Genomic DNA, 12,347 nt, shown 5'->3' with positions numbered 1-12,347 from the left:
GGGGTTTGCAGCAGAGCATGATGGGGGAAGGGAGGGCACACCTCTGGCCTCAAGGCCTTGTGAGTCCCACCCTTCCCTGGAGACTACCAGTTGGCCAGTTTCTGACGAGGGGTGGGACTTCTGGGGCCCCTCAGCCAATCAGAGGCATGGGGGCTCCACCACAGAAATGGTACCTGACATCACACTAGAACTGTGCAATCTGGAAGCAGCCTCTGTGAAATTGGTAGGTCCCTAACTATATCAGCAGTATTCCTTTCATTCACCCAAGTAGTTATTTTGTCAAAGAAGATAGTTTGACATGGTTTGTTTTCAGTAAATTCATGTTGGCTGCTTGTCATCAGCCTCTCCTCCGGATGTTTGCCAGGGGATTTGCTTAGAATGTGCTCCAGTAACTTCCCAGGTACTGACGTGAGGCTAACCAGTCTGTACACACCCCCCCCCCCCCCCCCCGCAATCCTCCTTTTTGCCTTTCTTAAACAGGGTCACACTACCGTGGCTTTTTTCCAGTTCTCTTGTACCTCGCCCATCTCCCACAACTTCATCATAAATATCACTGCCAAGGGTGCCGAGATCTCCTCTGCCAGTTCCTTAAGTACCCTGGGATAAAGTTCATCAGGCCCTGCTGACTTCTTTTCATTCAGACCTATCAAAAGCTCTGTGCCCTTTCTCTTGTTATCTCATCCTTCAGCCTGTCTCTTTCCTTATCCAAATAATATTTGTTAGGTGTTAAACTTTTTTTTGTGTGTTTTTTGTGAAGACTGATGCAAAGTAGCTGCTCAGTAGCTCTATCTTTTTTGCATTGTTAAAAGAGTCAGGTGGAACTCTTAATGGTGGATCTATAGCTTCCTTGGTCTCTCTCTTTCTGGCCAGCATACTTACAGAAACTTTTGTTGCCCTTAACCTCCCTTACCAGGTGCAGCTCATTCTTTGTTCCCTTCCTGATTTTTGTCCCTGCAGTTTCGTGCTATTACCTGGTAAGCTTCCTTGGTGACCTGCCCACTTTTTCAAATGCAAAAAGAGAGCAATGGAAGCCTGGAAGCTAGGGATGTGAATGGTTAAATGATTGTTTAAGTACATTGATAACCGGTTATAGCTTATCAGTTATCATTTAGCATGGGGTGGGGCACAGTTTAGCACGGTTGAAGCCATGAACCAGAAGACAGCAGGGCAGGAGGAAGGAGGAGACTAGCACTTATACCTAGGTTCTGCAGACCCCTATGTAGCTGCTTGCAGCCTTCCTGCTTTTTGCCACAAGTAGCCTGAGCTCTGGGCAGGTCCCTGCCACCTGCTGCAGAGCCAGTACTGCTCCGGGTAGTCAGGGGTAGTCCCCCTCCACCTGACTTTGCAGTCACGGGCTGGAGCCCAGTGCCACAGGGCCTGTCCCTGTCCCAGCCCCTGTTACATGCACAGCTGGATGTGGTGACTTCTGTTGCTGCTGCTTCTGCTGCTGGTGGCATTCTCATGTACTCCCTGGCTGGACCCACGGTGGCTACAGGTCCTGGCAGGGGCAAGGTGGACATAAGTGCTCCCTTGGGCCTGTGGCTCACACCTGTGGTATGCCCTACCTGTCCCATCCTGTCTTGTCCATACTTGGGCCTGGGCCTAGAGAGGACCCACTCGCTTGCCCAGTTTGTCATGAGGTGCAGCCCTGGGGAGCTGGGGCCCAGGTGAGGTGCTGAGTCCCTGCTGCACCTTGGGGCTGGAAGTGCCCCACTGATGCCGGGCCAGACGGGTGCTTCATAGGCCAGGCCAGAGCAGCTCTACATGGGCCAGGGCAGGGTTTGCCATATCAATTAATTGTTTAATCATTGTAACTAAAACAGGTTAAATGGATATTTTTTATTCCGTACTTACATACATCCTTAGTTAGAAGCTCCTTGTGCAGCCACGTTGGTTTCTTGCCATTTTTCTTGTGCTTCCATCATGTTGGGACAGTTTCTTGTTGGGCTTCCACACCTGTGCCCTTTAGAAGCTCCCAGCCCTCCTAGGTCCCTGTATCTTTCAGTTTCTCTTCCAATGGCACCATGCCTATTGACTTCTTAAGTCAGTCGAAATCCACCTTTTTTTAAATCTAGGCTGCTTTCGCAGCTGAGGGGGGAGAAAAAACATCTCTTTACTTTTAAACACCCACGCCAGGCCCAGCGCGTGCCCCGAAGAGGCAATGCATTAGTTGCACGTGGTTTTCCCAACGTTTTGTATAGATTGGGTGTTTTAGTGGGTCTTTGGGGCTCTTTTATCTGATAGCTGATTGAATCGGCTTTAGCTAAAAGCACCAAAAAGCCCCACATCACAGAGACTGCAGACCTGGGTCAAACTAATGTGCTGCTGCTTCCATTAAAGTGCATTCCTCTTTCCCCCCGTCCCTGTCTGTCTGTCAGGGAGAGCAAGAGGAACACAGAACCAGGACACTATCTCAGGATCTGGTATTCTATCAGGTCAGGATCACTTCCTTCTAACTTGCTTATCACCTTCACATCCTGCACCAATTCTTCCCTGTTATGTCAGGATGATCCAGGAGAGAAAATCCCCTGTTTGTATCCTCAGCATTTTGGAACAGTTATTCACCACACAAGTTTAAAAACTGGTTCAGTGCTTTGTTTGGCTTTATTGTTTTTGCAGCAGATGCCAGGTAAATTGAAGCCTCCCATCAATATCATTTCATAGCTTTTGGATAATTTTGTTACCTCCTTCAGGGGTGTCTTATCCACTTCTTCTTTCTAACTTGGTTGTATATAATAAATCCCCATCGTTATACCAGTGCTGTATCTTTCACCTTTCATCTTCACCCAAATGCATTCCGCTCTTACCTTCTTCCTCCTGAACCAGGGAACAAATCTGTTTGAAATGTAAGGTGACATCACCACCCCCCTCTACTTCCAAAACTGAGCGTAGGCCTTGATGTTCACATTCCAGTCATAAGAACTGTCCCAGGTCTCTGTGATACCAGTCAGATCATAGTTTTTCCAGCTTATCTCATATTTCCCACACTTCTCTCATTTGTATACATTCATACCGTATTCAGACATATTTGAGGTACATATTTTGATCTACCATGCCGTCTCTGATACAATATTTTTTCTGCCGTGAAATGCTGTGGCAAATGCACCTAAGTAGAGAATATGCTAACAAAATACTATCATCATCATCATCATCATCATCATCATATACAAGTTTCCTATACTTTTTTCACCTACCATTTAGAAAGCATGCTAGGTTTTCAAAAGCTTTTCTGCTTTTTGTGCTGTCAATTTGAAACGTAGGAAGGAGAAAATATGTGCAGGGCTGGGATGGTGCCATCACTATTTGAATACTGTTAGTAGTTATATATTTTGGTATGTCTTCCAGGAAAGGTGGCACTCTGACAACAACATGAACCAAGTGACCATCTGTAGGAATTATAGTGCAAAAAGGAAACACCACTTAGTCCTTTTAACAGCCAGATAGCTCTAGTGCTTAGGGAATGAAATAACAAGAGGTGGGCAGCTATAATGCAGTTCCCTTTCCGAGTAATGCTATTCCCTGAGTCCTGTAGTGATTGTATAAAAACAAACTTGTCATAACTTAAATGTTTTATTTTTCTAGATTCCCAACAAAGGAGTTGAACTACTGAAAAAAGACAAAGCTAGGTAATGTTCTCTTTATAATGAGGTTAACATCCTTTAATTGAAGTAGACTAGAATGTAATGAAAATAAATATTTTTCTCTCTTACAGAAAGCGAACGTATTCTCCAGATAACAAAGATTCTCCAAGTGATAAAAAATCGAAGACAGATGGCACTCAGAAAACTGAAAGTGGCAGTGCTGAAGATAAAGAGAAGGAGGAGAAGCAGGAGGGTGATGGTGAGAAACCAGTTGCAAAAGGCAGCGAACAGGCAGAGCAAGATGAACCTAGTCTGCTCCTTGAATCTGAAGATGAGCTGCTAGTAGATGAGGAAGAGGCAGCAGCTCTGCTAGAAAGTGGCAGCTCAGCAGGAGATGACACCGATGTTGCAAATTTAGGCGATGTGTCAACTGAGGAAAAGAAAGATGCAGTTGACGACACTACCACAAAAACTGAAGGAAATGTTGGCACTAATGTAGCAGCAAAGAAAAAACTTAAAAAGGTAATGAGAGAGTATAGTGCATGGGTAGGGGGAAAAATTCTGTTTGTATAATCTGAACAATCCTCCATAGTAGCGTTAAGTCTTCAAAGCACATATACTGCAGCAGTTTGGAGACTTTTTTTTTTTTTTGTATTCCACTTCCTGTGAAGAAAAGGCTGTAGTATCCCAGTATAGGATCTGTCTAGTTTGAGATCATGTGTTTAAAGGCCAAATTGTAAGTTGATGTCTGCTCCCTGGATTTTTTCTTGCTCCTTTTTTACTATAGTCAGTAGTAGAGTGATTAGGAATTGCTTTGTCCCTGAGGTGCCTGTTTTTCAGAAGATCTTTAGTTTCCACTAAAATCAAGATTTGTTCAGATGAGACTATCAGACTTCAGAGTCTTATATTTAGCAGTACTTTTAGCTAGACGTAACTTGGACTGAAATCTAGTTGAAATTAAGAAAGCCTTGCATTTAAGAGGGTGTTTCTTCTATTTCTTTCCCTCGGCCTTTTCACCTACCAATCTGTCACCATATTTTATTCTTGGTTCTCCCTCTGGTCTTAATCAAAGAAATGTTTCGGTTCGTGTAATTGTCTTGGGTGGAAGGTGCCACCTTCAGCAACTAGCATGCTTGGTAAAAGATGGAAAGGTTATATAACATGTTTACTCTGTATCACATATGAACGTTGGACAGACTTATGTCCTTTATCTCACAAGCAGGAGCATGCGGTCAGAGAAGGGAAGTAACAGGAATTAACCACCTTTTATAGTTTTCTTGCTATCAAGAAGTAAAGTTTCTGTTCAAAACAACTTATAGCTGTAGGAAGTTAGCTCAGAATTTGGAGGTTCCTAATTTTCAAATGCTGAGATACTGCCTGGGTCCTTTTCAAAACAAGTAACATATGGTCCTTGCCCTAAAGTGTGGGTGCAAGAGGGTCCGTTTGTGTGAGTGCAAGAGGGTCATATTCGTTGTACAGAATGTTAAATACTGGTGCCAGTTCCACCTTAACAAAAACTTAACAGGCCTGTGTTGAAATTAAGAGGCAGTTGACCTATCGCAATAATAAAATGAGATTTGTTAAATGTGTTCAGATTGTTTCAAAGAGGGGGAAGAAGTATTTTTAATAATTCATTAGTTCCTAAAATGGTAATTTAAAAGCTAGTTAAAAAATATATATTCATGCATTGAAAAGAACAGCTACAAACGTTACATGACTTCTGAAGAGAGGCTGAGGGAACTGGGTTTATTTAGTCTAGATAAGAGGACATAGAGAGGATTTAATATCAGTCTGGAATCTGAAAAGGGGTTCCAGAGAGGATGGAGCTGGACTGTTCTCAGTGGTGGCAGATGACAGAACAAAGAGCAATGGTCTCAAGTTGCAGCAAGGGAAGCTTAGATTAAATACTATGAAGAATTTTCTCATTAGGAGAGTAGTAAAATACTGGAACACGTTACTCAGGAAGGTGGTGGAACCTCCGTCCTCTTAGGTTTTTAAGACCTGGCTAGACAAAGCCTTGGTTGGGATGATCTAGTCGGGGACAGTCCTGCTTTGAGCAGGGGGTTGGACTAGATCAGTGTTTCCCAACCATGGGTCGTGACCCAAAAGTGGGTCCCAAGAGTATATGAAAAGGCTGCGAACAGATTTAAAAAATGGATCAACAAACTTTAAAAATGGATTCTCCTTTAAGGAGGAAAAACGTGGGAAACCATGGCTTTTCCCTTACAGGCTGGCAGAGTTCCCCTCTGGGGGGTGCTGGGGCCTGGGATCGGGGGGAAGTGGGTCAGGAGTGAGGGGCAGTGGGTCAGGACTGTCCACCGATGTTTACAAATGGGTCCTGGTACAAAAAAGGTTGAGAACCACTGGACTAGATGACCTTCTGAGGTTCCTTCCAACCCTAGTTTTCTATGATTCTATGAAATACGTTGAGGCTGGATTTTTAAATTGGTTCCTTTTTTTAGGTACCTGTGAAATTGAGGTTCTAATGGAAATATCTCCCATATTCTAAATAACTTTAAGCTTATTGCAGACAAACAAATGTAAGGATTAATGATCAGTTTGCTGCCATCCAAAAATTGCGACAGTGTAATAACTATTAGAATCAGCAGTAATTAATAATGTATTCACTACAGAAACAGAAATGAATCCAGTGAAGGAGTAGAGATGAGTTTGCTGGAATAGTCACAGACAGAATATTTTTAGGCAAACTGAAGATAATTAAGGAAAGTGAGTATAGGTATATGGTGAAGTATTTCTAGAAGGAGGCTAAACTATTTATTTTAAAACTCTAAAGTATTCTACAGTTTTAAAACCATGCAAGTAATTTTCATTATACACATTTGTTTAAACAGTGCTTTGGTGGTTTTAAACGGGGGGGGTTTTCAAAGAGAGCAGGTAGTGGTATGCCTCTCTCCCCCTCCCTCCCCTCCATTTTATAACTTGGAGAATAAGCAGAATTTGCAGAAAACAGTATTTTAACCCAGTGGCTGATATGGGAACAATTTTCTCTCAACAGCGGTATGTAGGTGGTTTCCCACGGAGCATGGAAGGCTTTGTCACTCTAGATGAAGTTGGTGATGAAGAAGACTCTGATCATCAGAAACTTCGTAAATCAGGCATGGCAGTTAAATCTGCTAGCAAAAATGATGATAGCTTGGCTGAAATTAAGGTAGATAAGATTGAGGAACCAGAACAGGAAAGTGAAACCTTGGAAAATGGAACCAAAACTGAGGAGAATTTAAAGTCTGAACCTGTTGAAGCTTCTGATAATACAGCAGCACAGGATACAGAGAAAAGTACAAATGAAAATATAGATATAAAGGAAGAACAGGAGACAAAGAGCATCCAGGAGAAAACTGTTACCCCAGATGAATATCGAATTGGACCATACCAGCCGAACATTCCTGTTGGTAAGAAAGTTTCCCATTACTTTTCAAATGCCTCTTTATGCATCACAGTAGCATTTTTCATTTCTTTTTATTTCTGACTCTGTTAGCCACAGAAACAAGATCAAAGCTTGCCATTTCATTTTGGGAATTCCCACTCTAACATTTCTTGGTCCTTTTTTATTTTTTCCATGTAACCTACTATGACAACTCCTCTCTGGCCTCAAATTAGGCTGGTAAAGGTGTATTTAGAAGAGTTAAGTCACTAGTGATTTGTTGTTTAATCACTTAAACCTTTTGTAACGATCCAAAATAGATCTCCTTTAGAAAAGAGAACCATTGAACAACCACTCTTTTTAATTCAGAAACACAGTAGACAAGTATATGCTTATTTAATTACTGGAGTTCTGGCTTGAGTAAATAAGAGCAAGGACAGTAAAAGCTAAAGTAGCCATTCAGTGAAAAATGAGTTATGACTTTAAGATTTAGCTGAGCAAATAATGTATTTTACATTAAAAGACAAATTGTTATAGCGTAGATCTGTTAGTTATTTTGTGGTGTTTACTTCTCTAGGTGTGAATTATGTGGTACCCAAAACAGGGTTTTATTGCAAATTGTGTTCCCTGTTCTACACAAATGAAGATGTTGCAAAAAAGACCCATTGCAGCAGCCTTCCTCATTATCAAAAGTTGAAGGTAAGGCAAAAAATAGTTCACTTTAAGTGAAATGATTCTGTCATGGGGAGTAAACTTGATGAGACTGTTAAAGAGCATAAAAGTATTTAAACAGTGGAACATTTTGTTATGCAAGGATTGTAAAGAGCTGCTGTTTTGTGTTAACCTTTGTTGAGGTTGCTTTTGATGGAACAATGAGTAATAGGCAGTTTGGGTGTAAGGCGTTAGGATTTTCACTTGCTTTAGAAAATAATAGGACTGTTGATTGAATAAAGGGGTAAGACTTGGAATAGTTTCACAGGAGGGATGTTTTGAAATTCATCCTGATGTCTTCCTTGAGGGTAGTTTGATAAAACTATGTAGTTAGCAGAATCCAAAGTGAAATTTTTGTGCATAAGTTTACATTTACAGCCTTAGATTATGTGAGTACTTATTTGTTCCTGTTTTAATTAAATATCCTACAGAAGCATATCACATACATTTATTCTGTTTTCAGTAACTTTTGTTTACTATGAGCTTCTCTTAATACGCTGCCTCTAAGGAAGAAGGGAAATCCTAAAAATGCTCAGTAACTGCCACAGTTAGTAATGCAATAAATCTTCACAATTGTATCATACTTCTGTTTTTAGCTGATATCATCTTTAGTTTGTTGTCAGGCTGGAGATACAAAGTCCATTCTTTCCAGTGCAAGGAAAATGGCTTTGCTTAGAGTTGCAATGGAGGAGGAAGAGGCACCATCTGTAGAAGTAGGGAATTCTCCAACCAGCACAGGAGTTGAATTGGGCCTGGAGGAAGAGCAGTACAGGGAATAGAGGGACGTTGAAGCTGAGATGCCTCTGCAGGGACTAGACAGGCACAGTGACAGCAAAGGAAGAATAGGCCAGAGGATCCAGCCAGCAGACAGGACCTTGTAGAACAAATCACCTCATCTGTAGCTTTTATTTCAATGACCTTAATGATGAAAATTTGAAGTATTGGATATTTATATAAGGGGGTGGGGTGGGGAGGGAGTTAACTGGTTTAGTGGCAGTTTATCAGAATTTCTCTTGAAGTTACCATTTAATTTGTCTCTGTCACAACTATAACCACCAGTTAGCTATTACTGTTAATGTTATTGTGGAGGAGAGCAGCTTTTGCTTCACAAGTATAAGATTCTGCCTCTTCTCTGTCCAGGGGCTGCCTACATCTTATTCCGCTCACCTTTGTAGTTGTAAAGGTGGGCACAAGTAAATAATACTTGGTCAGAATGTAACACATGAATCCCCACAAGATCCCAGTGTGGTATGGTGGGTGTGTTCTTTACCTGCTTTTATAGATACGCAAATCAAGACAGTCACTTGGCTCACTGTAGGCCTTAAATGTGTCTGACAGAGACCAGAAGTTGGGGTGGGGGGGTTGTTTTTTACCCTTTTTCTTCCAATATCAGTTTTTTGGTTTTTTTTTTTTTTTTTACCAGATCAGACTGCTTCTCAAGTAGAAGTTAACAGCATGGGCTTAATAAATGATCATCCCTTTTTGATGTATTAGTAGACAGGAAACTTACTCATTGATTCTTTTAAATTTGTTAAATCCAATCCTTCAAAGAGTTCTTGCAATAGTCACTGCATTGGATCCAAGTGTTGTAACAGGAATGTTGGGGGGTGTCAGGCATGTTATTCGGTAATCTAGTCAGTCATGTGGCATGTTATCATTATGCATTTCATTTCAAATTCACAGATTTGTCAGTGTTTATCATGGATTTATGTTTAGAAATATGGATATTAGAACTGGCATAATTAATTAGCATGTTTAATTTATCCTTAACTAGATTGGATTTGTTGTGATTGACTACTGTTGTTGTTGTTACAGAGAATTCTGGATAAAATGGCAGAAGATCACAGACAAAAGAAAGAGGCTTAAGTGCAAAAACCTCAATTTAAGGAAAAAGCAGCTTTGTTTTTAATGCTAACCTTTTTTTAAAGTCAAAACAAATAGTAGATGGAAAATACTGTACTTTTTGTTGTTGTTTTAGTGAAATAATAGACATATAGGTCTGTATGTGTTCAATGTTATAGCAAAAAGCATATACAGTTAAGTTAATGCAGATTTTTTTGTTTGAAAAACGGAATGACAACGGAAGCGTTTTCTTTCAATTGACACTTATTAAATTGTTGCATACTTACAAAAAGCTAATGTATGGAAAGTAAACATCAATGATATTTAGTTGTTTTCAGGCTTCAAAATTTTGTCCTTCAATTCCACTCTTCAATAAAAAATAAAAAGTGACATGGTATTTTTATTACTTTCATCTAAAACATTCCATATTTCAGTCTGAGCCTAGCAGATGTTTAATTTTGGAGCGTGAGATTGTCGTTGCATTTCATTTTTGGAAAGTCTAAGTGTGTAAAGGTTTGCATTTAAAAAAAAAAAAAAAAGTTGGTTTGAAGTTTCTTTTAATGTCATTACTGTTATCTAGATAATAAGGAAACTAGTATGTAGCCAGCTTTAAAAACTTTGTGATCTTTTTTTCTTCAGTAGATTTTTTCCTCCCCATCCTACTATTCAGTGTATTTTTAGTGAAATGTAAACTTCCATTCTTCTCTCTGACCAGTATTATTTTCTTGAGCTCTTACTGCTTTAACTTGAATCTTGTAGCCATTGTACATCTCTAGTATACGCAAAAGCAGCATTTGAGTCTGGAAATGTAAAAAGGTATCTTTATATTCTTCACATGTAACTTTTCATACCTGCATTTTAAAACTGGTTTAGTCAAAATATTAGAACTGTGCTCTGCTCTTAATGTACCTGCACATGTGAGATGTGAACAGGAATTTGCATGTATAATCTGTGTTTATCTGTAGTTTTCTGATTATTTACTGCTTATTTGTGGATTCAGGTTACTAAAGTGATTTACCAATAAACAAACCTAGGCAACAGTAATTTTGTTTTAGGTGTTTGGCATGTTGACCAATGTATTTACTGTGCTTGTGACACTTTTTTTTTTTTGTTCGTGACAATAGAGTGAGACTTGTCTTCAGCAAATATTTTAATTTGACATGTTTTAATAGTTTGGTTTAGTAGCTTATTACATTGATACCCTTTCATTCCCCTACATTTTAAGCTTACTGTGCACACACTGCCCATCCAGAAGTTAAACTTCCAGTTAGTGAAATTGTTCTAAGTGCTTCCTGTTGGTGAAAGTGTAAGTATTAATGGATTTGCCTAATGCAGAGATTCAGACTTTTTGAAATTCTTAGGAATCATGAACATTTTAGGAATAACTTGACTTACTAAAATGGAAAGATAACATTTTTACTCTAAGCTGGTTGGCATAGAGATGGAAATGTATGCCTGTAGTGTTTGGTTGGTATTTGATGGGGGTTAATTTACTGATTTAAATGAATAAATAGTACATTTTGATGTATAGTAGACCCTTGCTTATCTGAACCCACTTCTATATGAACATTCATTTATATAAATTACCAAACTGGTTGTCATAAAATGCGGAAAAAATAAATACCTATGCGTGTTCCATTTCCTACTAGGTTTTTTAAAGTGTTTTGGGACTGTTGTGTATTATGCCTTTTGGTTTTTATGTTCCTCTTTTGCCCTGCCTTCTTTGAAGTATAGTTCACATTTTGCATAAGTGAACATAAGATTGTTCCACAGGGTTTGGATAAACAAGGGTATATCATATTTGGTTCATTTGCTTGGTAAGTGTGTACTAGTTTGTTTTTCTTTGGCATACTAGCAAACATGAGGAATTGGATTTTATAAAAATAAATCTTCTCAAGCTAAGACTGCACTATAGTGTTGTTCTGTTGTTTTATTATATTGAGAAGAAGCTGTAACTTTTTTTTCTGTGAGAATTTGGTTTGTTTGAGAATTTGAATATTGCTATATAGAACGTTACAGTTTCTCCTATGACTCGGTATATGGTGGTGAAAAGGTTGCTTGGCACTTGGCGCAGACTTTTTCATCAACACACCTTTAAAAGATTGTCAGCCTAATCTGCAGTAATTCATGTTTACACTTTCTTCTCATCAAACAATCTGTTATTTTTATAGTAGGGCTGCCTGACTACTCAGTGGCCAAGGACTGTTACCCCTTGCTTTACAGGCTCCCTTTCTTCCATCCTTGGGTTTCCTTGCCCTCACAGGCTGTGCTGGCTCACCCCCAGGAGTGGGGCCAGGAAGCAAAAACCAGAGAAGAGGAGAGCTCAGAAAACACACTGCAGCAGTAGCTGAAACAGTGGGAGGAGTTGTGCCTATATGGCGTCATGTGTTGAACAGCTCTGCTGTTGGAGTTGGTTTTTTTTACCATTAAATTAGCTATATGGATGAGCACAGCATGAAAATAGTATCGCTGCCCTCAAAGATTTTTCCGTTTAAAATGCAATAAAAACCCAAACAAAACCAAACCTTAGCCATTAGTCTTCCTACAGACTTCCTAAATAGCTACACAGTTCAGTAATCTATTCTTTCCTCAACTAAGTGGTAATTTTTTAAGTAGCGTAAGTTTTATAGGTTTAACAGTTAACAAAAGCTGTGACACAATCTGAAGATAACATAACCTGAGAGTGTTCAGCATTAGGACATATTTTATATGCCGAACTCCTGATAATTTCATTCAGTTTTGGAATCTAGGAGTTAGGTGTCCACCCTCCAGAAATAAATAAATATATTGCACTATGCGTGTATCTGAATTTGTATGTGCCTGATGGCTTC

The 12,347-nt window shown here is 39.6% G+C and overlaps 1 protein-coding gene across 3 annotated transcripts in view; it reads left to right on the top strand.

The window, feature by feature from the left end:
• Positions 1-11,425, top strand: part of MATR3 (matrin 3) — a 50,410-nt gene extending 38,985 nt beyond the window's left edge. For all 3 annotated transcript variants that reach the window (XM_014520917.2, XM_006015722.3, XM_025206001.1), the window contains 5 exons: positions 3,583-3,626; positions 3,713-4,103; positions 6,598-6,991; positions 7,541-7,662; positions 9,490-11,425. In XM_014520917.2, the coding sequence (XP_014376403.1) occupies positions 3,583-3,626; positions 3,713-4,103; positions 6,598-6,991; positions 7,541-7,662; positions 9,490-9,540 (1,002 nt within the window). In that variant the 3' untranslated portion in view covers positions 9,541-11,425. The remainder of the gene's footprint in view (positions 1-3,582; positions 3,627-3,712; positions 4,104-6,597; positions 6,992-7,540; positions 7,663-9,489) is intronic.
• Positions 11,426-12,347: the final 922 nt, after the last annotated feature.

This window comes from Alligator sinensis, unplaced genomic scaffold (assembly GCF_000455745.1).
Source record: "Alligator sinensis unplaced genomic scaffold, ASM45574v1 scaffold156_1, whole genome shotgun sequence".
NCBI classification, from domain to species: Eukaryota; Metazoa; Chordata; order Crocodylia; family Alligatoridae; genus Alligator; species Alligator sinensis.
This window is presented reverse-complemented; position numbering and strand designations above follow the sequence as displayed.